Below are 26,019 nucleotides of genomic sequence, written 5' to 3' on the forward strand. Positions count from 1 at the left end.
GTGTAGTGATTATCCAACAACCTGACCTCATTAACACACTTGGGTTAGAGTGCCTGTTGGATTTTTATAAATAAAATAAGCTGGTGTGACACTGGGCAGTTGTGTTTTGCATCTAAATAAGAATTTATCTAAGTATAGCTTTATAATACAGTCGCATGTGTTTTCTTACTTTCCCGTCTTTGTCCCCAGGCAACCTTCTGGCATTACTCTGTGTTAAAGGCTGTAAGAGCAAGTTACCACTTACTCTGCATCTGAGAGAGGCTTTATGATGGCTAAATTCTTTAAAGAGAATTTGTGCACTCAAGCAGAATTACTCCATCACTTAAAGGTGGGTGTGATGGTTGTTGGAATGTATGTTATGTAAAGATAATGACATTTAAGTTCAGCTTTCAATGAGTATATAAAGTAATGTTGGTTTAACACATACAAATTAATGTTTTTTGGCATGAATACATATTTTCTTTTGAACATTTTTTCTTTATTTTGTGCAACTGATGTACATTTTAATGTAAATCCAACAGACATTTTGTCCAGTCTGGAAAGACACAAGAAATAAGCATGCATCCTAATATATTTATCCAAATATAGTGTATATAGGGTATGTAGCATATATACAAAACAGTAGAGCTCACCAGACAGCAGGTCTATTGTGTTTTGGTCAAAACCAAACACATCCAACTTTACACTCACCTTCTAACCACCACCTGCTACTTTGTACTTCCACTCTCTGACCAGTTTATGAGCCTCGCCTACTTTATAGATCACTAACAGGTGCACATGTACTGTACATAGTGTTTTGTCATGTTTATCAGCCGCCCTCTGCATCATTCATCATTGGTCAGTTTTTACACACCTCAGTTTCACAGCTACTTTGAATGTGGGTCAGCCAAACGGAAACATATGAAGCCCTATTGTACACCCTGTGCAAGGTGCGTCACAATGCTCTTTGCTATCATACACCCCGTAAAGTGTCTATTTTAACGTCTTTAGCGTTGGAGTTTAGGAATATATCTAGGCCGATGGGTGTGGTGGTCTGGAAATAAGGGGTATTCAGGCAAATATCTTGTTTGTTTGTATCTTGGTGATGTGCCTGAAAACACATGTGCCTGACAACAGTGAATCAACTTCCATCTATACCTTTAACCTCAACAATAAACAGAATAAAGAATAAAATAACTGCTGCCAGAAACTAAATGGCTGGAGACTTTTATTTTGAAGTGAAGGTCAGGTCCTCGTAGCTGTTGTGCTTCACACAGAAAGCCCCAGAAACACAGGGAGAGTGCAATGTGAGCTACAAGGAGAGAACTGTAGGATAAACTAGCACGTCAAAACTGAATAAATAAAAGGAAAATAAGCTCCACCTACTGGCCAGCTCCCGGAAAACCACTGGTAAAAGACTTACTTTACTTTAAAATGTTGATGCTTGTTAGCATTTGTAAATGTATTAATGGTGTAGATGCTGTGCTGTGCAGGTTAGCTCGCTCACATGCGAGTTGCAGTTAGCGTGAGACATAGCTATGTTATTTTAAGTTTGATACGAAGCACTTATATATTGTTATATTCAATTTAATTGCTAAAAATAGTTTTATTTATTGTTATTGCAAAGAAGAATGTACAATAATTGAAGCACTGTTTCTGTTTTTGTGTTTTTAACCTAATCGTAAACCAAGTGAGGAGAAATCCTTCAATAAATCACTTGAGAAATAGATCAAAACTGGTTGTTGTGCTGTAAAACCCCTGTAGTTGGCTAAGGCTCTTTTTTAAGTTAAAGCAGAGGCTGGAGCAGACTGAGATGTGCAAAGCACTGCGCTGTTAAGATACCAATAGTCAGAGTGCACCTACCTTTTAAAGGAAATGTTACGTAAAATGCTGATTGGTTTATTTCCCATTACACCCAAACCACCACATGATTACTGAAGAGAACTGGTTCGTGCCTTTTGCACGTTTGAAGCTGTGCAAGGTGTTTTTTTTTTAATCCTCATGATATCAAAGACACACTGCCATGCCCTAAAGCAAGCAGCACTGATGCGCGGTTGACGGCTTGCCTATAGATCACTAAAATAGGGCACCGCAGTCTGAGTGATTAAGAAATGAGCACAAGTTAATATGGCTTCAACGATTAGGCGACATCATCATTGTCATCCTGCAACATCCTGCAAAATTACTCTCTGGCTTTAAGAGCTAAGCTGTTAAGTTGCAGTTAAACTTGCACTAAAGCTGGAGCCTAACCAACAGGAACACGAAAAAAAAAAGTTTGACTAATCAAAAATAATAATTGAGAGGTCCTCTTAATTAAGACTAGATGCTTAACACAAACATTGTGTATTCCAGTCATTTGGGTGCCCATGGTATTACAGCTTTAGGAATAAGCCCTAAGCATGATTGGCTGATTGACTACCACATTGGGAACGAATTGGATGCTTGAAACCGCCCCCATTTAGCAGTGAAGTGGAGAAGAGGGTGCCATTTTTCTTCCTTTTTTGTTCTTTTCTCACTTTGAGCAGTAGATATAGGAGATTTGCATCAAAATTTCAGCTGAGAGTTTTGTTTGTTAAGAGACTTTGGTCAGGTTTTTGGGTCATGGACAACATCTCTCTTGGATGATCCTGTGGACTAAATCTCTTTCCATCCTTAACACCTGGAATTCTCCAGAACCTGGAGTGGCGAGCCATCTACGAACCATTTGATCTATTGCATGCAGAAGATCCCAAGACTTAGAGTTTCTTTGATTATCTGGACTGAGCTGATAGGACTGAACTGATTGAAACTAAGATCTCAAATTTCCTCATAATTGAAGACTTATTTTATACATCTAAATAATTGATTTCTTATTATTTGTCTTTCGTTTCTAAATGCTAAAAAGTAAAGCTGGTTCTTCTTTCAGCATGATTCATTTACCACCTCTACCGAACCGAGACCTGGTCCAGTAACTATCCCACGTGCAGGTAGGGGTTTATAATAAAGTGGGCTTTGAGTGCTGGACAGTGCATCAGTTGAACTGGATTACATGCAGCTCTATAAAAACTTGTAGTTGTTGTAGCTGCTGTTTGTGTTCTGCACTACCGCAAAGAGTTTGCTTTGGAAACAATCCGGTGCCAGAAAGCAGTTAAGGAAAAAAAAAAGAATGGCAAAGCAGTGCAGAGAAAGAAGTGAAAAAAGGCAGAGCAATGAACAGTCAGAAAGAATTAGAGAAGATATATTCAAGGTGTATTAGTAGGAGTGGAGGATGATTAAAGATGATTAAAGAACTGTGAACAAATTTGACTTTCAAGTAGCCGGTAAACATATGTGCACAGCTGCACCAGAATGGCTGGAGTTGACTGTAGCATTAAAAAACTCAAATTATTAGAAAAACGTGGCTCTACTATCTCATGTTCACTGTCTGACCGTGAAGACAAAATATGATAAATATCTATGTAATCAGAGATGCACTGAATTTTGGGCAAGCAAAATGATTTGGCTAAAAAATTAACAGAATAATATGTCAGTTTTCCTGCTGAAAAATGAAAGCAAGCTGTACAGGTCTAGCATAGTAGCCTTAGCTGATGTAACTTATTCATAATATTTGACTGACGGATTTTTGATGTTTAAATTTCATATGTGATTGAAATAGCACTGCTAAACTTGCTGAGGTAAATATATCACTGAAATAGCTCTGCTGAGGTGACTAGAGTTGCACTGGTAAAAATCATGATTAGTATAGCACTGTTCAGGTAAATGTATTGTGACATTGAAAACACAAATTAGGTCTTGTGAATGTTTCTGTAATTTATGTTTTATTTACTACTGTGTTGTAATCTTGAGACCAGGAATGTGTGTAATTCCATTGTTATCCCCAATTATTGCTTTTAATACCAAAAAGGTAAAATATATGTATTGAAAAGACAAAAATAATCAGAAAAACTGAACAAAATATGTTAATTTTTCTGCAACATATCATTTAATGCCTACAATTCCAGACATTTTAAGACATGTTTAGACCTTGAATATGAAAACCTGAGGGTACCCTAAAGGAAGATACGGGTTGTTTGGTCCTTTCTGTAGTGAAAAGGCAGGTTTTATAAAAAAAGATTTTACTAGGTAATTTCCACAGATACATTTTGTATTAAATTGTTGTAATAAATGTACCCACTCTCATTGGCCACAAAAACACAAACCACTTGTAGTCATAATGTCGTAGTTTTTATTTTTTCAAGTTGCTGGGGATTTCAATCATGCATATACTGTGAAATTAGTCTTTATTATTCCCTTTATTATTGTACAAATCAAATCCACAAACCCACACCTTGCTGTGGTAAAGCTAGAGCAGTCTGAATAGCGCTGAAGAAAGAGACATTTATCAGCACGATAGGAAGCGTGTTTAATGTGGGAACGACCCCAGCCTGTAAACAGTTGGCAGGCCGCTGCCGGCCCCCGAGGCGTGGTGGGCTGGTACAGAGCCTGATGTGTGATAACTATTACAGCATGCGAGGAGCCACTTCAGCAGCAGCTGTATCTCCTTTAAATCTCCAAACAGCTTCATACGAGACCCGTGCACAAGAAGTTTAAATGCAGACGCTGACCTGATTACATGGCTCGCTACATTGTAAAAGCGAGTGGGTGGGCAGCTGTTTCTGCTAAATGTAAAAACAGGATCATCCTGGACTGAATCAGCAGCAGAGGAATCTGAACATGAACTTAAACATGATTATTCCTGGCAGTCCCTCAGGACTCTGCTCAGCCAGATCAACTGGAATAAGCTATTGCCACATATCTGTGGTCAACAAGTACATTCACAGCAGTACATAGTGCCAATGAAATATAAAACTGAAATGAAATACAGTAGAACAGAAATGAATAGAAATCGAAATACACTTTATGCAGGATGTACTTGATTCAAACGTAATATCAAAATTATGTTGTAGTAGTTTGATTAGTATGTATTTATTACTATTTGTTATTATTCTTACTGTACTTTCCTTAACTCCATTTCATAATTTCTTGAAAAGAAACACTTTTAACACAAAATAAGGCATTTAAATTATAGCCAACCTTATTAATAGGCCCTTTTCACTGTTTAAAAAAATGTTGTACACAAGAATTACCTGGTAAATAATCATCTATGGGTATATATATGGGTGTGTGTTTCTGTAGTGAAAAAATCTTTTATTTTTATCCACTTTTCAAAAAAAAAAAAAATCTGTTTTTGTTGCTTTGCCTTCAAAAAGAGTCCAGACAAAGATACTCTTCATAAATTCAGCATGAATGGGTGGGGCCTAAAAACTGTATTTAAATGTAAATATTTTTGGAGATATCAAAAAAAAAAAAAAAAAATCTCTTCAAAAGTTTTTCAATATTGTTATATCGCATTATGTTTTAAGTAATTCTATCAAATTATTTTTTTATTAGAGACAAAGTTATCTGCCAGTAAATAAATTGCTTAAACCTACATATAAGATAATTATTAATTTTATAACATTCTTTAAGAAAGCTTATATTGATATTTTAAATATTTTAGTTATTTATAAAGCGTTGTTGATCTCCTATAGTTTAGAATATTGTACATGCTAAAATATAGTTTGTTTTTTTTAAGTAGAAATTATGTCAACTTTGAAGAAAAATCCAAAATATGTACAAACCTTTTTCTAAAAAATCTGTTTAAAAAGGTACAAAATTCCACTTACAAATATATAATTACATTTTAGGGAAAACCTATGATTTTTTCTAGTTTTAAAAGGTTTGTTAAACTTGTTCAGCTAGATTGCTAATGATATCTAGCGGTTAGCTAGCTTAGCTAACTAAGCTATCTTTAATTTTACTGTTTCAGTAAGGAGTTACTTGTAGCTTATTTGTGAAATATTTGTTTGAATTTGAAGGTAAATGAAATACAGAAAATAACATAAATTAACAATACGTGTGAAATTAATGAAATGCATTTGGCTAATGTTAGTTATCCTAACAGCTGAACAACTAGCTGACCTAGCTAGCTAAGAAACTAGCTAAGCTAACTAGCATGCTAGCTTGCTGAAATAAGCTTTTTTTTACTCTTATTAAACTTAATACTGTATATTTTTGACAGGGTACTTTTTAACATATATGTACTAACCAAAATTAAATATACTTTGTGTTTGTTTTTGTATATAACTCTAGTAAGCTAGATTATAGCTGTTAACTACATGACATGCAGAAAATAACATATAAATCATTTACATTTGGCTAACAGTTGAATAACTAGCTGACCTAGCTAGCTAAGAAACTAGCTAAGCTAACTAGCATGCTAGCTAGCTGAAACAATTATTATTATTTTTTTTACTTTTATTGAACGAAATACAGGTTATTTTTGACAGGGTACTTTTTAACATATATGTATTAACCAAAATAATTTGTTGTGTGTTTGTTTTTATATAATTTCAGCTAGTTATATTATAGCTACAGTTAAATAGGTACTTGTTGTATTTGTTAGTAGAACTATTAGTAGTAACAGGATTAGTAAAGAGTGATTAGTTAGTAGCAAAATGTCCCAACAGTTGCTTTTTTTTAATCAAGACTTTGGTAAAGTCTCAACCCAGCACACTGATTCAAACTATAAATCCAAACCAACTGGGTGACAACAACCCATATTGTGATAGTCCACACTGAACTTAAGCTAGGTTATTTTTAGGCAGATTTTATTTTTTAGACAGAGTGTAAACGATCTCATGTTTCGAGGATTACTTATTTTTGTTTTTTTTGTTCAGGGTGAAATTCAATGAAGTTCCAGTGAAAGAACACACCGCTTTAGCACAGGTTGCAACCTGCCACTGTGTCTAATCATATATCATAACAATGCTTTTCTCTTGAAGTGAATGTCAGCTGACCATAGATAGATAACTAGAGGTTCCATAGAAGTTGCTGAAGTACACTTGAGTCCAAAAAAGGTAAAAAATCTGGAAATTTGCTTGAACATCCCTGAGTTTTAAATGACTGTCAAACAGCCACTAAAAGAGCACTGTATAATGCAGCTGAACCGTACTGACCTTTCCTCAGAGCCCCCTGACTCTGCTCGTCTCACTGCATACGTGACAGAAGCGGCAAGCTCGGGTATGTGTTGATGTGGGTATCGGGCGCATACCTAGATCTCTGCCTAACCAAATAAATCTCCTGTTGACATCATGCTTTCTGCTTTCACTGCAAGACACAGCCCTCTACTGCCTCCACACTCTTGGTGAAGCAACTGGAACAAAATGCTAAAATTATCACACGCTTGCCTTGAATTGGAAAAGCAATTCCTCGTGGGCTTGTACTTAAATGACTTGCACATTTAAAGTTGGACTGGATTTGATTTGATGTGTCCACACAGCCTTAAAAAAGAATCAGACTTAAGTCACTTGAGCCTGTTAATGTAAACGTATCCTCCCGTGATTGTAAAAGAGATGTTTGATTAAAAAAAAACCCTAAACTTTAAATTAACTTCCTAAACTGAGGGCTCTTTAACCCTTTAAACGGTCAGATGTTTCTATGATTGACTGTGGCATCAATCACTGAGGATAGAATCTCTGATCTCCTAATGATAATGATGCCAGTGCTTAGATGTCTGCACAATGCAGGATTTTTTTTTTTTTTATTTAAAAGTGGTTTTGTACCACTGGCTAAAGAAAATGTATGACATGAAACTCAAACCTTTTTTCAGCTAATATTTGGGGACAAAAACAGAAAGATAGTTTTCTTCAAATATTGTTATTCATAAAATAGTCATATATTTTTGAGTTTTCTTTACACTAAAAGATACTCCAACCATTTATTTAGATTCTGTTGCATTCGATTGTAGTATTGTCTGCATTGTCATAGGTGTCAAAAGTATTAAAGTTCACGTTCATTACTCGGGTAGGGTTTAAAAATACTTCTGTAGAACTTGAAGTATCAGTATGAACTAAAAGTGTAAAAGTACTGGTTTTAAAACTACTTAAAGTATAAAAGTAAAAGTAAAAGTAATGTAAGGACAACAGTTTAAACCACACCACAGGGTCCTATAGTGCACTATCCCCCCCCCCCCCCCTCCCTCCCCAAAACACATTTTTCTAAAAAAAATTTGGGTTGCACTAGGCTGCAGCTGCACATATACCCGTGATGGATCACATATAAGCCAATAGGGTGTGGGAATGGATTATGTTTATCCTGAATGGAGAGATTTATCTAGATCTTTTTTTTTTCAATGACGAGAAGCCGGAATGAAGACAAGCTGAAATAAAAATAAATAGGAGTAAATAGGAGGCTATTTTTTTAAATATAAGGAGTAGAAAGTTCAGATTATTGAGTGAAAATGTGTGGAGTAGAACTAAAAAGAAAACTAAGATAAGTAATAAAATAAGTAAGTACTCTGGAAAGGTATAGATAACCAATATTTCTACTTTAGCAAGGTAACAAAGTATCTGAATTTCCTTTCATAATAAAATAAAAGGTTTTTATCTATACAGACAAAAGTAATGGGACACCTGTTTATTCATTTCAGTTTCTTTCAAAATCACTTTAACTACTGTATATGGAAGGTTACACAGGTGGAAATTTTGGATGATCACCATCCCACTTTACCCCAAACCCCCGAGTTCATCCCAAAAGTACTGCTCTACAGCTCAATGCTGCAGGTTTCATACCCCTCTATCCCATGCCTGGCCTTAGGCTTAGCCAATAGGTTCACATATATCTGCTGCAGAGTGTCTTATTACATTGGCACAACTTCTCTACAGGATATATACTGTACAAGCTAGATGTGTCTGTATTTACATCTGTGTCAGCAAGGAGTGCACCTGAAAATAGCTGAATGCATTTATTAGAAGGAGTGTCTACAAACATCTGGACATATAGTGCCAAAAAAAAACAGACTGACTATGAGTCTGTGACTAGAAAATGCAAGATTCAATGCGTTATAAATTTGATGGTTAGATGGTTATTTGCTTATATATTGTGACCTGTTGGAAACATTATACAATCATAAAGAGCAAGAGTCTCACTGTAAGCTTTGTAAGAACATTAAAGAAAACAAGAAACAGATTGTTTACTGCCCCAGACACGTTCAATATGGTTTTTGTTGTCTGAATTCTCATTTCCTTAAGAGAAGCACAGCAGAAATGCCCACCAGCAGCAAGCAGAGGACTATGACGATGGAATGTGGTGACAAGAAGTCAAACTTTTGCTGTAAGCATCTAAGCTTCTATTAGACCCATTACTTGTTTACCTATCAGAAATATGCCTAATATACAGCTGATTTGATTTTACCAAATTAAAAACCTCTGGAATATAATCAAGAGAAAGATGGACGATCACAAGCCATCAAATCAAGCTGAACTGCTTGAATTTTTGCAAATAAATGCTCTAAATGGCAATATTTTTATTTGGAATTTGGGAGAAATGGTGTCAGTAGTTTATAGAATAAAACAACGCTGTTCATTTTACTCAAACTTATACCTATAAATAGCAAAATCAAAGAAACTGATTCAGAAACTGAACCGGTCTCTTAATTATTTCTAGAGCTGTATATACAAGTCAAAACATTTAAGAACACCTCCAGTCAATAACCAAAAATAGTACAAATCCGGTGCGCAAAATTTAGCATTAAATTGACAGATCCTATGAGAAAAACAATTATTATTTATTCAAGTATTGTAAAACAATTAACAGTATTAGTATATTGTTGAAGTGTATTGCAAAAGAAAAAGTTGAAAAAATGATATAGGTTTAAAATAACAACTCAATGGTGAACAGCATATAGCTGGTAAGTAGCAATTTAAATAAGTTGAGCTTTGGAAATTAATTTAAAAATGCCAATTTAGTAAAGAAGTGCTGGAACAGATCACAGCACATTTACACTTTCATCATAATAGCTAGAAAAATACAGAGGAATACAGATAACTCTGTTACTATTAAAACTCTATAACTATTAAAAGTGTAAGTCTTTTCTTTTTAGAAATTACAGATGAAGCCAGAGAGCAGTGAATACTGTTTCCTACAGATTCAACAGAAATTGGAGAAAACTGGTACAGAAAGAGGTCTGGCTGACCCACATAGCAACACCTTTAGCTCAGCTTAAAATTGTACTAGTTTCAGCTGTGAAGAGAAGACTTAGAGGTCTGACAGGTGAAGAAGTGCAGTAATAAAGTCATTAATAAGATGAGAAAATATAAAAGCTTGTCTGAGCCATACAGCACTGCAATTGGACAACTAAAAATATACCACATTCTGTATATTGGTATTGGAGTAGAAAATTATTGAAACATCTAAATAAACTCAAATGACACAAATGAACTAAAGCACTGTTTTTACACAGAGTCAAAAATATTGGATACTTCATCTTAATGGACTTGTCCATTAGGAACGTTTATGCTAAAGTACACTCAAGTAAATACAATATATTGTATATATAATTATTTTTTTGCTAAACTGTTCCTTTAACCTCATCGAATAGTCTTCTGAAGAGTGGCCTAATCAAACTAACAATGAGCAATTTCCCTTCCTTATATTACAAACAGTGAGCCAAGCAGGCCGGGCACCAGACAACCCTGCTTTCGATCATGTTAAACTCTTCTTTCCTTTTAAAGAGGATCATGTTCTCGCCTCTCTCTGTGAAGTCTGGAGAGTTATTACCCTCCTGCTGTTTTAACGTGCTCTCAATCACTCGTCACGAGACTGGATCTCCAGCAGGGCAGGATTTTAAAAACAAGCCAAATGTGACCACTTACCAGCGCTCCCTCCGCACAGCCGCTTTCAGTAAGCCACCCAAATCTATATCTGCCCGGGCCTGAGGCGCAGCTCGTTCTTCACGCCAACCTGAAGGGCTCCCCTCTGTCCTCCGGTTCCACACAATAATCGCTCTTGCAGCCACTGGTGCAAAGTTTCAAAAGAGCTGCCTTTTTTTTTTGGTTTTTGTTCTTAATGGGCTTTAATGGTTTTATAATGTATGTTCCCGTTCTCTCTCTCTCTTTTCCAATCACGTCTCCTGGCTCCTGTTATGAGAGACTGACTCTAGCGCTGAAGTCAGTCATTCTAGCGCTTTTGTCGTCATTCTGAAGCACCTGCCACATAGTGGATGAGACTGTGCATCTTTTACAACTCAGACGGAGGTGTAAACAAGGCTGTTAACCTTATTTCGGAACGGAAATGTCGTCTGAAGTCCAAACAGCCTACTGCCACTATGTTTAATGACATTTACGGGCCCGTGTGGGTTCTGTCAAACTGATTTTATGAGGACATTGTTTAAGCACACAGAGTGCAGCGTGTCTTTAGCTAGGTGGATTACCACATTCATCTGACATGTACAGCTGCATCACCTGATAAAACTAATTAGATTTCATCACAAACACATTGGATAATGGTATGGCAGTCTGGTACAAGCATCTTTAATAAACTCAGCCTGATTGCCTTAAACAAACTGAAATTAAACAGTCTACTAAACAAATGTGAGCCACCCTTTACTAACAATGAAATACAGTACCAGCCATTATTAAAAAAAAATATGCATTGTGTAAAACAAACTACAATATGTTTTATACTTTAGACTCTTTAAAGTAGCACCTCTTGATAAGATGACAGTTTTGCACATCTTGGCTGTATTTTCGCAGTCAGTTTTATGAGGTAGTCACCTGGAATTCAGGCTTTCAGTTAACAGCTGTGCTAAAGGGTCAAGAGGTAAATACTTGACTTTCTGGTCCTCTTAATGTGTTTGAGAGCATCAGTTGTAAAGTTGCAAAGAGGTACAGTTACAGGTATATAGTGAATAGTTCTATTTGAGTAATGTTCTAATACTTATTCTTTAAGAAATGAAGGTCAGTAAATCCGAAAAATAATAAGAATTACAAAGACCATGGTAAATGTTATGATGAAACTGGCTCTCATCAGGACCACTCCCAGAAAAGGAAGAGCAGGAGTTACCACAAGATGAGAGACTCAGAAACTCACGAAAAAAAGAAAAAAATAAGTGAACAGCACACCAGATTAGAAACACTTAAATGTGTCACAGAGTATTTTGGTTTGTTTAACACTAGTTATACAGGTTAATACATGATTCCTTGTGTGTTCCCTCATAGTCTGGATGACTTGAGTATGCATTTACACTGTAGGAAAAAAAATTAAATAAGAACATTAAAGAAAGAGAAAGTGTGTCCAAACTTTTAATTTGTTTTTGATCACAACAAGCAAATCAGACCCAATGCATGACACCAGCTATAGCTAAAAACTCTCAGATAAATACAATTTCCAAGCATTATAAATTCTGAATCTTCAAATTATGTACAAACACACAACAATCAATGTGTTCTCTAAGCAACTGTCTACATATGCAAAAAAACGAAAGTAATCATAAAAGCTATAAAAAGATAGCCAAGCGCATTCATCTTGCGGTTTCTACTGTTTTTATGTTGAGCTGTGGAGGTCAAGGAAAGATGTGAAAGGCCTAGAAAGCTCACAGAGAGGACTCATTGTATGTCTGTAAGACAGGCAAATCAAAACACCTGTATTACTGCAGAGAACCAGCATGAACGTTCAGCTCTGTCATAAGGGCGGTGCACTGTTCCACTGTGCAGCGTTGTTTGCACATAACATAACATAATCTTTTTGAAAAAGTCATAAGAAGAGAACCCTGACAGTGACCTCAACTCTAAACTTTACTTGTTTGATGCAAGAAGCTATTTTGAGAAGCCAGCTAAGTTTTGAAAGAAAAAAAGACCACAGGCTGTGGACTGATGGAGTCACAATAAAAAAGGAGATTATTTTTATGTTTGACGGGCTGAGAGGCTATGTCTCCTACTTCTCAATAATAATAATAATAATAATAATAATAAACACATGTCAGTATAAGATATAAGAAATGTTTGATTATTGATTTCAGATATTGAAATCATACAAACTGTACAATTTACTGTAACTTCCATTTTTTGCAAAGACAAAAAAGGGTGCAAAGACAAGTTTCTGTATTTTATTTATTTTTTTCTGTGGTAAAGACCTTTAAAAATGTGACAGTAATATTAAAAAAAAAGTAACATTCTTAACTTACTTGGTAAGTTGTGAGGTGTTATCTTGTTAGTGCGACTGAACACTGTCCAGCATGCTAATAATAATTATAATAATAATAATAATAATAATAATAAAATTATCGCGCAAAGCTTGAAAGATTCAAATGAGATTAAATGTTTCATGTCTGAAACTGTGCAGGCATTTAATATTCCTCGGTTCATCAAAGAAGACATTACCATCCAGGGTGGACAGTGCAGTGGGTGGTAATGATCAAGACTGGCGGTGTCTGGCTAGAACTGTCCATGCAAACAGACAACTACACTGAATGCAGGAAGCTCCAAACACATATTTAGCTTTCATTGTACAAAATTGGGACAAAAGTCACGTGGCATTTAGTGCACTTTGAGTTAATTTTAAGTTAATAGAATACAGTTCATTTAATGTAGTATTTATACTTAAAATAGTGTTACTATCTCCTCTCACCACACTGAATTAATATTCTGAAGTAAGGCATTACCTCATTGCTTATTCTTTTTTCATCTGTCCATCATGCTCCCCCTGCCCAAACACACATGAAATCACACTCTCTTTCTCTCTCTTTCTCTCTCTCTCTCTCTCTCTCTCTCTCTGTCGGCTCTCAGCACAATGTACTAATCAGCGGATGGTATGTGTTTGTTGATGCAAAACATATGGACGAAACATATGTTCACACTGAGCAGAAAACTGTAGCATTTAAAACATTTTTTGGGAATTTAAAGCTTAATTCTCTGGGAAAAAAATAAGAGACCACTTCAGTTTAGGAATCAGTTTCTCTGTTTTTTTTTTCATTTATAGGTATATGTTTGAGTAAAATGAACATTGTTGTTTTAAGAGTTTAGAAATCAATATTTGGTGGAATAACCAGTGTTTTTAATCACAGTTTTCATGCATCTTCGCATGTTCTCCTCCACCAGTCTTACACACTGCTTTTGGATAACTTCATGGCACTTCTGGTTTGATGGCTTGTGATCATCCCTCTTCCACTTGAATAGAGATTCCAGAGTTTTCAATTTGGTAAAATCAAGGAAAAACATCATCATTAAGTGGTCTCTTATTTTTTCCAAGAGCTATATATATATTAAATTGCTACTCTTTATATAGTGGCCATCCTCATCGAGGAACAGTTCATTCAGAAAAGCTGAAATGAATAGTCACCTTTAGTCAGCTGTATATTGCTTTAATTGCAGAAATGTTGAGTAAGCATGGAAATACAAACGGTTCAAATCGATTACCATTAAAGGGCAAAAACCTATTCGCCTCGGAGCCAAGCGGCAAATATCCGTAAACGCAGCCTGTTCTGAAGCTGGAAAGGAAATCTCAGTGTTTCACCTAGGCCTAACCACAACAATGACACGTGAAGGCTCAGGTTTTTCCATATCGCGGCCCACGTGCAACCCTGTGGTCCCGCACCCAGAGGGGCCTGGCCATAGACAGGGAGGCCTATACCAGTAGCCGATGCCTGCGATGCTATCTGATCTGTATGGAAACACAGCCCACCGCTGAAACAGCGAATGAAAGCAAACAGAAGAAAGATAAGGCTGCATTCGGGCCTTCTGTCAAGCTCATTGTGTTCTGACCCATGCGCTCCTGCAGTGATTAAGTGCGTGTTTGTCATGTCAGGCTCCAAGACAGCGGCCATGCAGGTGTCGGGCTGAGGAACAGACACAGCTATTCCCTCCCTCCCTCCCTCCCATCACGCCACAAAAAAGTGATAAACAGCACGCAAATCCCATGTTGAACAAAATTTAAAGAGGTTTTTATGAGGCCCTTATTATTTATGATATGTGGAAAAAATGGAAGAATCCTGGAAGTCCTGGAAGCATCGACAAGATTAGGGAGTAATTAATAATTGCTCTTTTTTATGTCCTATTATTTGACATAAAAATAGGAATATCCTACAGTGTTTTTTATTTTGGAACATTCACTGCTCTACAGCCTAATTCTGGGCCCTTAATATCTTCTATCTTACTTTTTTTTTTATCTTACTTCTGGTGGTTTGGTGTGGTGACCACAGGTTCACGTGGAGCTTACCATTTTATTAGTAGTGCATTTCAACATATAAAAAGCTGAACTTACTTAATACCTTACATAATAGCTAATGATAAAATGTGTAAAGAATATAAAAAATATAACGTAAATATAAGATTTATTTTTGTTATTTGAGAAAATATAGGTGGATTTTGGCTTCTGCCATCAATTTAGCCAAGCTAGTGAGCAAAAATACACACAAACACACTCACACACGGAGTGATGCACACACAGTAAGCACACATGCCCAGATTGGTGGGCAGGCATTGATATGGTGAGGGGTGTGGCCTAGTTCAGTTGGTTAAACCTGGTAATTGCACCCACAACCCTCTTATTAATAATCAGCAGATTTTTGGAAACAAGCAACCTAATCTGCACATATTAGGTCATACTTAATAAAATGTCTAGAGATCAATTTAATTATTCTAAAATAATGAGAAATATTAAATATACCAACTAATATTTCAGATAACTTTCTTTGCCACAACTCTCAGTATTCCCACAGTGAAATGTGCAGTTGACTGACACTTAATTAGCTGCATATGTGCAGCTTCTGCAGTTATCATACACTGCTTATTATTGTTTGCCTTTTCTGGCTACTGTTAAAAAAGCCTTGGCTTCTGCAACCGTTTTAAAATCATTGCCGTCCTGTCGATTAATTCAGAGAGAGCAAAAGTCCCTCATTTGGGTAATTCTGTTAATGTGTGTCCCCAGTCTGCTCATTATTATTTGCACTAGCTCAAATGATTGCATTCCCAACTCAAAAATCAAAAAATCTGCTTTTGCATAATGCGTCTAGCATGCAGTTTTCATGGGTAGGCTAAATAGTTTATTGTGCTTGGCTAATCATCAGCGGGGGAACAGCTGGAGATCCTCCAGTTTAAACAGTTCCTTCGGTCCAGTATGTAAATGAGCTGGAAGAATAGAACATGCATTGACAAGAATGTTCGCTGACCGCGTACATTTCACACTCAAAGCACGAAGCCGTGCAGTGATGCAGCTGTAAACATTAATGGGTCTCTGGCACTTTTCACTGCTGAGCTTAGAGGGAGTGAGATGGACAACTCACTTTCTGTTTTCAGGAACTGCAGACGTATTTAAAAAAACTGTTTATAACCTTTTTTAAGAGGCAAATTTTGGAGGATGATTGGGGTTTTATTACCCGTTTAATACAACCCAATTTAAACTCTGCTTAAGGGTTTATTCTTAATAAATGAAGCTTTACTCATTTTGACTCATCTGTCTGTTCTGTGAAAATCACAAATAATTGCCTTTTTATTAATAATCATGGACATTCAACAATTTTCTGACATTACATTTTTATTGATTATTTTATTGATTTATTATTGGTAACATTTAATTAATGTATGTTCCAGGTAGCATTAGTCGAGTTTATCACTGCCTTAAAACTAATCGTAATTTTTAACATTAATACTTCTACTTATAAATATATGCTAAAAAGAGCTAAAAATATATATATATATATTTACTTTGGCAAGTGAAAGAATCACTTCTCTAGTCAGATATACTCTAAAATATATGGCCAAATGATGAACATTTTAATTTACTCTGCAAATATAAAGGTAATACTTAATACAATTACCCCAATAAATTAAATAATATCTTTACAACAATCTTAGAATGGGAAATGTTAAATGTACCAACTAAATTTAACTATATTACATAAACAAACAATAAATAAATAAATATGGTGCAAAAATTACTTGGTGAATTAATAGTGAATTAATATTTGTATATTACGAAGTAGTGATGAGTTGTAATTATATTTAAAATTATGTAACATAGCTTGAGGAATTAGGGAGTGATGTATTAAACACATTTATTAGTGCTTTAATTTGTTTTTATAAACTACAGAAGTCACTTGGTGCTAACTCAAATGAATGAGAACAAAATGTTCCTATTTACACAGGAATTTAATGTGCATTTAATAATTACTTCAGTGATTTGCTAAATATACTCGTAACAAACCTATTACTAAGTCATATTAATTAAATATTAATTTGTTATTTTGCTTCATCACTGTGATGTACGGGGATTAATTGTGGTTAAAAATAGTGCTAGTAATGCTAATTATGCTAGTCATGGCATGCTTGAGTAATCCAGAACCTCCTACTTTGTGTAAAAGTTTCATATCTCTGAATCATTCGTGATGCTGCCTGTGCTTCCACTGCTAAAGCTAACAGCTAACGCTCAGATATATGCCAGTGTTTTCGTTTGCTCAGTGGCTGCTCTGCTAATGTGGTAAACAGCCTCTCCACAGAAGCGGAAGTGTTGTGGCCCAGTGATAAAGTTTATCAGCTGTCAGAAGTGTTGGTGGAGGGGCGCTAACAAACTGGAGCTCTGCGGAGAGAGACCACCACGCACTTACACATGCCACTAAAGATACTCAGCGAGGTTAAGAGTTAGCTTTCTGCTCAGGGTTGTTTTTGCCATTAAGGGCTGGAAAAAAAACATGCAGTAGAGAACTGCATGTTCTTAACCAGTGTTAAAACAAAGTCTAGACATGTTAAGCTTACTTGCTAATGCTTTATTTGTTGAATTTTAGCTAAATTAATCATAATTTTACCTCAGAGTTCATAAACAGCCTCTCAGTAGTGCCCCTCTATTTATTGGCAATAAGCACAGTGACTCAAGCTATTATCAGTGACGCACACTGAGATCTTGACCATCTTTTGCTGAGTACCACAGCAATTAGCATTGTTTGCTTTCGTTCGCCCGCATGTCCAGCCTTGTTCAAAAGAACAGACACATCTATAAGGCAGTACACCTAATAAAACAGGGGGTACAGCTTCAGTAGTTTTAAAGGGAGTTAAGGGGGCTAAGTTGGCTTAAACATGCTCAGGAGGAATGTCCTGCTCTGCTGTGTTGTACTAAATCCTATGTTGTATCTGTTGTATTTAAGTTATTAGACATAATCATTTTACTGCTTAAACGTATAATTGGTCATATTTTATTTCTGTCTTGCACTGTAAAGCACATTGGTTTTAAATGTGCTATAGAAATAAAGTAAAACGTTTTTGGTATCAGGCATTTTTGGTATAAGAGCTAATAAAGGAGAAATACGGCATTCAGTTGTCAAAATAAATCACTGACAAACACAAACAAATAGGTAGGATTGGAAAACAGATTGCAAAACGAATTCAGAGTAATATTGTGTGTATAAACAGTGTTTTTTAAAGTCCCAGCGCCTCGTTTTAAATGTCAGAACCCTCAGAATTCTACTAATAAAGTGTGGAGCTACTGTGAGTTTGTTAATGGTGTGAAAATAGTGATTTCTTTGCATGAGCAGCACTATGCCTCTATCATTAGCATTGTGAGCCTGTTGTGAGCACCACCAAAAAATCACTGTATTTTGGAATTCTGGGGGTGAACGGAGTTGGCTGTTAGAAAACAAAGATTGTACTCATTATTTTGTTTTAATATACTCTAAATCTATTTCACACCAGATTTATTTTTTAAGTGTTTAATAGCTAATATATACTTCTATATATAATGTGTTCCCCATAATTAAATAGAGGATAACAAATTAATTTAATTAATTAATAATTTGTTATCCAAGCAGCTAATCATAAATAGATAATCATAAGCAGAGATCATTAAGTGATTGTTTGTTAGACAAAAATATAAAAGAAGGGAATAAACTGAAATATTATTATGTATTTAATATGAGGCACAAATTGACTTTTTGAATATGAGTTAATAGAATAGAATAAAATATAGAACACTGAAGTTGTAAAATATTTAACACCAATTAATAATATTATTGTAGTAAAGTCTGGGAGTTTACAGGAGATCACCTGGTGCTACCTCAAACCAAAGAGGAAAAGGATGTTGCCATTCACACACTAATCAGTTTATCAGTTTATCAGCATTTAGACGATTACTTTAGTAATTTGTGTAAAATAGTGTTAATAAACTTGTAAATATGTCTCAAATATTATGGAAATGTATTTGATATGGAGTACAAATTGCCTGGTTAAAAATTAGTTAATCTGTATTTTAAAATAAAATAAAGAACAATGAAAGTGTAAAATATATAACACCAATAAATATTATTATTCTAGTGAAGTCTGCAAGTTTACAGAAGATCACCTGGTGCTACCTCAAACCAAATAGGAATAAGATGTTGCCATTTACAACACTAATCCGTTTATCAGCATTTAGATGATTACTTTGGTAATTTGTGTAAAATATTTTGACATATTTTTAATCTGGCAGTTGTTTTCAATCATCGTATCAAAATTTCATGACAAATGGACAAACGGAAATGCTTTAAATAGACTACATGTGCAAACAGCACACGTTATTTGTGTAAGTCCTTTGACTTAAATGTGTGATTAAGGTGCTCCCTCCTCAGTTACGTAAGAGCAAACCTCTAGATGCTATAATACATCAGATTCCGGGTCACTAAGCAGTAAACAGGCCTCTAACAGGGTTTACATGAAGGACCTCTCACAACAATTCTTAGCGCTGATTCAATTTCACTTAGGGCTCTCACATTTGATGGGTTCATGAACTGCACTGCTCAGGAATAACCTGATTATTGGGACCAACCAGGCGAAATGACAGCAGCAAGATTGTCCTCTGCAGAGCCCAAAACTTCAGCTCAGCACTTCACCAGATCCTTCAGATCCTTTTTCCTTTTTTTATTTTTTCCACCCAAAACTTTATGTTACTAATTGCTGTCTAACTAAACTGTAGACACTGCACATTATCACCTGCTGGTAGCTTGCTGTGTGCAATAATATATCAGAGTGTATCTTTTTTTGTGTTTGCAGAAGAGATGTGACCTGGGATTAAGCCATAATCTACTGTGAACTGACTCTTTTATTTTGCACAAAACAGACATCAGACATCTGCTTTTGATATAAAATGACATCAGCCACTGCCCCAGATGGATTACAGGTAACATAATATTCACATATTCACGTCGGTGTGATTAGATAATATGAGGATATTTGAAATGAATGGCTTTGCCGTTTGTGGATATGAAAAAGAAGGAAAAAAATGCAGAGAGACTTCAAAGATTTTACTGACATTTCTTCTCAGATTAACTGACATCAATTAGCAGAGGTGGAAAAAGTACTGAATAATTGTAATTAAGTAAAATTACCTTTACTTTGATAAAGTTCTACTCAAGTAAAAGTAAAAGTACCCATCAAAAATCTACTCGAGTAAAGGTAAAAAAGTACTCTTAAGTACACTTTTAAAATGTGCTTTGAGTAAAAGTTACATAGTTACTTTTATTTATTTGATGTAAAAAAAGTACAACAAATCATAATTAAATAATTTGGACTTTTCAGGCAGTACTTGTTCAGACCACTGCATAAAACATTTATAAGAACAAGTGGTATAGGTTTCTCTGATTTATTTTGTTCTTTACTGTTAAAAAGTTAAAAGGCTATGGTCATATAGGTAACTATGAACCGTATTTTTATAGTTTTACAGTTCATTATTATTTTTTTAACTTGCCACTGCTATGCTTTAACTGCTTTATTCACATGTTTTTTTGAACATCCAAGCAGATGTTTCAAATAAAAACGTTATATAATAAATAGGAATTATTATGAAAAACATGAAAACAAAAAAAAGAGTTGGTCGGCGCATGCGCAGTGCCGTAAAGAAGCACATATCGATGGGTGGCATAACTCGACAGAACACCGGTTACCCAGCCTGCACAGCTGATTTACACAGCGTCTCTCCCGCTAACCATAATAAACACTACACGGAGAAGTTAAGCTGCGCTGCCATGAAGAACAATTTTCTTTTTCCAGACAATTAGTTTTTTTCCCCCAGCATTTCATTTTTTACTCAGTAATGGGGAGTTTTCCAATATAGTGAAGTAAATTACTTGTGTCAAAAATTACTTTTTTAAAAACTACTTTAAAAATTACTAATTATTCATCACTTTTACTGCTAAATTAACTATAAGTGTTGAATATGGTTATTTAGAAACAAGTGTGTTGAAAATGAAATAGGTAACATTGAGTTTTAAATGGTTTCATTTATTCAAATCGTGATAATAAAAGGACTGTTTATTTGTATACTCTGAGAAGAATACTGTATGTACTAAAAGGAACAAGCACCCCCTCCCCTCAGCCCCCGGCCCCTGTGTCCGTGTGCCTGGACATTGTTTCCGCTTCATTTCGGGTAGGCGATGTCTCCAGAGCTTGCTTTGCACACCCAGCCCTCTTTAACAGCTGTGCTAAACCCTCCTCTCTGCCCGTCTACATTCTGTCTGCCTTTCTGAGAACGGCCTTTCTGCAAACTCCTTTACCGCCATGCATTTGGCATGGAGATATTTAGCATTCCTCTTCTGCTACAGCTACCAGTATCTACAGTATCTATATTAGCAGTATGCAAATTCACCTCATTCAATTCACCATACATTAGATGAATGCACATTCACTTATCTTATCTACTCAATATAGCAAAACAAAATTCGATATCCATACTAAAGAGAAGTATCTACTTCTTTATAATATTTACCTGATATATAGCAGTATCCAAATTCACGTACAAATAGTGTATAACTGATAGAAAATGGTGCAAATTTATTTATTCACCCTAAATAGAACTATGCAATGTAATTTGTGTACCCTGTATAACAGTATAAGTGTATTTTATCTTATATAAGTAAGCAGAGAAAGCAGAATTCCTCATTAACCCTGTAGAGCAGTATTCAGATGCAGACACACTTCATATTCTAGTTTAGTATGCAAATTCAATAATATACCCTATATAGCATTATAGGCTTTGGGCTTATTCTCAGATTCATTTTATTTTAGCAGTATTTAAATTATTTTTTAATTCTATAAAACAGTGTGCAGCTTTACTCAGCCATATTCAAATACACCTTTTTAACTGATATAATTTATAGGATTTATGAATTCAACTTATTTACCCTAAAAAGACGTATTTAAATGTATCTTCTCTTATTCACTTTATTATATATAAGTATGCAGAATCATCTGTTCACTTTACGCATAATTTTATGAAAAAAAGTAATAAGAATTTTCATATAAAAGTACATTTTCTCCCAAACATCCTTAAAGATGCAAGCAGTTTAATATGTAACTTTTATAAATGTGCACTTTATTTTAGAAATTCATTTTAAAAAGTTTATCGCAGCCATTCATTCTGTAACATGATTGAATTCTATAAAATTAAATAAGTTAAGTGGGAACTGAACAATGTGGAACAATTATATTGCCTGAACATGCAGACAAACTACAACAAAACAAAAAAAGAGAGTTTGTATGAGCTGTATAGTAAAAAAAATAAAAATATAATATAAAATTATCCACTGTGATATCTGTGACAGAGGATTATTATATGTTATTATACATCAGCAGTATTTTGAATATTATGGTGTCAGGACCTTATTATAAAAATAATCAGAATCATAATTGAGAAAATTAAGGCTTCTGCATTTGTGAATGTGATTTTTTTTTAGAGTTAACCTGCTAAAATATTTAAAAAGAGAACAGAAACTCTTCACACTGACAGTCAGTTAGTGTGTTTGTCTGTTATAAGAACTATGTTCTTAAATTATATGGTTCACTGCATATTGGTTGCCTCAGAGGCTTCTGGATGGCTTTTACAGAAACGTGTCTGCAACCACACTTGGTGTCAAGACATGACCATAAACACGGGCAGTTACGAGCTTAAGACCACTACTTATTTTCCTTATGCAAACTTGAGCAAGCCTCCTCGCATTCCACCACAAGCCATACCATTACAAGCAATTCGTTTCTGCGTAAAGTGGTCTGTGAAACAAACCACGCAGAGTGTTTTAAAGCCACTTTCCACCTCGGCATACAGAGCTCTCCTCATGAGCATTTTCCCCGGGGAACCGGGGAGGTTTAACCTAAACGCATTCATAGCTCCTGGCCATGTCATAGAGTTGCTCTATGAAGGCATGATTGAAAGTTGCCCTGCGATTATCAAGAAATTGCTTAGGGTCAGTTGAAATCTGTGTAACCTGTTACCCTGCGCTGAGGACTGAAATGATTAAAATGTGCGTATGTCAGCCACTCCAGTCAGCTGGAAAAGGAGCATGCGTTTGTTTACTCAGGGCTTGCCTTCCTCTGAACTTTGTACCAGGGTTATCAGGCGATACTTAAAAAAGAAACTTCAATCACTCACAACTCTGTGCCGGTCTCGGAGAATTCGCTGAAGTGTGTGCTGCCGTTGGAGTACGGTGGACCTGGTGATGGCTCCTCGCTCTGGCCACTGCTCTGGCTGCTTCCTAGGCTTTCCTCCCCATCTCCCCATGGTACTGGGTCCGGGCTTGTTCCTGGGGATGAGGGAGCTTTCTGGAAAGATCCAGCCATGCCTGTCTCCGCAGTGCCTAGGAAACAGGGGCAGCGAGTCCTGAACTCCTTATAGAGGGAGTTCACGCGTGGCAGTTGCATCCATGGACAGCCCAGGAGGCTCTTGAATGCAGCACGGAACTCTGGACTTCGACAGTAGATTATGGGGTTCAGAGCTGAATTGAAGTAGCCCAGCCAGTTCAACAATAGGAAAGTCCCTTGTGATATTATTGTCGGCTCAAAGGCATTGATGATGTTGGCTACAAAAAAGGGCAGCCAGCAGAGTGTGAAGCAGCCCATGATAATTCCCAAGGTCTTCAAGGCCTTGTGCTCCTTTATAACTGTTAATTTGGAAGGCCGTCGACGGGAGCTCTTTCGCTTGGCCACGGGGGCACCGGCACTATTATAAGACAACGGCAGGTTGTTGTTGCCAGGGACAGGAGGAAGTGCCTGGCTGGTTGCACACTCATTTTTAAACCTCGATCGACTTTTGTCTATAAGCTTGATCTGCTTGGTTGCAATACGGAAGACCTTGGCATAGACAAATATCATAATGAACAGCGGGATGTAAAATGAAATGACGGAAGAAATTATGGCGAAGACTTCATTGACAAGAAAGTCGCAGCATTTTTCGTTAGAGTAGCAATCTTTGACTTTTGGATGATCAGAGCGCCACAGTTGGTTCATGATGGGGAGAAAGGACAGGAGGGCAGAGACCACCCAAATCACACAGACGATCAGCCTGGCACGGCACTTGTTCAGTAGAACCTTGTGGCGCAGAGGTCGTGTGATCGCGATGTATCGGTCCACAGCGATTGCACAGAGAGTTTCTATGCTCGCCGTCACACAGAGGATGTCCACTGAAGTCCACAAATCGCAGGACGTTTTGTCGAGCAGCCAGTTGCCGGTCACAGCAATGGTGGCACTAAGTGGCACCACCAGTACGCCCATGATGAGGTCGGCAAATGCCAGAGACATAATGAAGATGTTGGTCACAGTCTGGAGCTGGGAAGTCCGTGCGATAGCAATGATGACCAGCAAGTTGCCCACAATGATCATCAGGAGGATGATCACCACAGGGAGCAGGATCCCTGGACCATAGGCATGGTGATATGGAGCTTCCTCTGCTGGTTCGGTGGTCATGTTTGAAGAAATTTGATTGTGTAGCATGCTGATCATTAGGAGCTTAGAGTCCGAGAAACGACTCAGGGTTAGGATGCCGGACAAGCACTGGCGAGGAGAAACATCACATTCCTTATATGCATTTCTCCCTCGGATGTTTATCTCTGCCAGAAGGTCATACGTTGAGTTTTAATTCAATGCAGGTTCGTATTCAAGCTTGCCGTCGTGTGTCCAGACCTTGAACAGAAAGGAACGCCAGTGATTCCCTTTCACTTCGCCATCATTTGTCTCAAGGGATGGGCTTCTCAAGGAACAGGCTTCTCCAGCAGCGGCAGCAGCAAGTGTCATGGATATGTCCAACAGCACCTACAGGTTTGGAGCAAGAGTATCCGTTCAGCCAGTGACTTGAAGTGAAGTTGCCTCACTCTTTTTTCTTGAAATAGCAAAGGTCTTAAGTTGTCCAGAGGAAATGTGGATAAGTGCTCATCCTGTAGAAGCAGCCCGTATGAGTGGAGGTTTTTGAATGCTTTGAAGGTAGTAAAGTAAAGGTGCCTGCACTGCCTGCCAGAGCTCTAGAGCAGTGACACTCTACGAGCGGACGAGTGAACTGTTGCTCTACACCCTCCCTCACTCCCTCCCTCCCTCCCTCCCTCCTCATCTCTCACACTCTTATTCCCTCCCACCTCTCTCTCTCTCGCTCTCTGTGTCTCGCTCTCTCTGTGTGGAAGTACATTCAGCATGCAGTAGTTGGCTCGTGGAGGGCTTGTTGGGGTAGAGTTGTGAAGTGTGTCCCTGGGTATTACTTCCACGGCACAACCGCACACACACACAGTACAAACAGTCATGGCACGTTGCTGCTGTTTATTTTGCCTCTGTTGTACTGAGGGCCAAGCGTTCCACTTGACTCTCGATCGTCCCTGTGCTGAGATCAACAGTGCTTTTTAAAAGCATAAAAGCTGCTTCAGCATGTAGATGAATTCAGGGTCTAGGGTTCTCTCTGCTGTCAGTTTTTTCCTTTCTTTATCTACAGATACTGATGTTCTGACATAAAACTGTTCTGACCTGTTCACAACTGTCTGCTGGTAGCTGTTCGCTCTTCCTCAGGCTTATATAACTGTTTAGAAAGATCAGATGATATCAGTTTACCGGCTTAGTGGCTTTTCTCTATGCGTCTGTTTCTTACTCTAATTATTAAAGACAGCATTCATAATGGGCAGACAGCTGTGTGTTTCTTCCTGTGAGGCAGCCTTAGAGTCTTTGAGTGGTTTTATCCTGATAGCCTGCATTTAGATGCTCATTTAAGGTGAAGCATTTAATCTGCAGTACAAAAATGCTCTTTTGAACACAAGGAAGTTTCCATTGATATTGGATAAAAAAAAGGAAAAGCATGGAAAAATTACAGTTTAAGAAGAGGATCAAAGAGGATCTCCAGTCTGAGAAGAAGATCTCCAGTTTGTCAACAAAACTATTGAAATACTTTTCATAAATCTGAATATTTCTTTGCAGATTTGCAGATTTTCACTCTTCTAAAGTG

At 36.7% G+C, this 26,019-nt stretch overlaps 1 protein-coding gene across 1 annotated transcript in view; it reads right to left on the bottom strand.

The window, feature by feature from the left end:
- The window catches only part of adrb3a (adrenoceptor beta 3a), a 46,756-nt gene extending 21,650 nt beyond the window's left edge, over positions 1 to 25,106 (bottom strand). The window contains exon 1 of the mRNA XM_007260139.4: positions 23,197 to 25,106. Coding sequence (XP_007260201.1) covers positions 23,197 to 24,542 — 1,346 coding nt within the window. The 5' untranslated portion in view covers positions 24,543 to 25,106. The remainder of the gene's footprint in view (positions 1 to 23,196) is intronic.
- Between the last annotated feature and the right edge of the window lie 913 nt (positions 25,107 to 26,019).

This window comes from Astyanax mexicanus, chromosome 12 (assembly GCF_023375975.1).
Source record: "Astyanax mexicanus isolate ESR-SI-001 chromosome 12, AstMex3_surface, whole genome shotgun sequence".
NCBI classification, from domain to species: Eukaryota; Metazoa; Chordata; class Actinopteri; order Characiformes; family Acestrorhamphidae; genus Astyanax; species Astyanax mexicanus.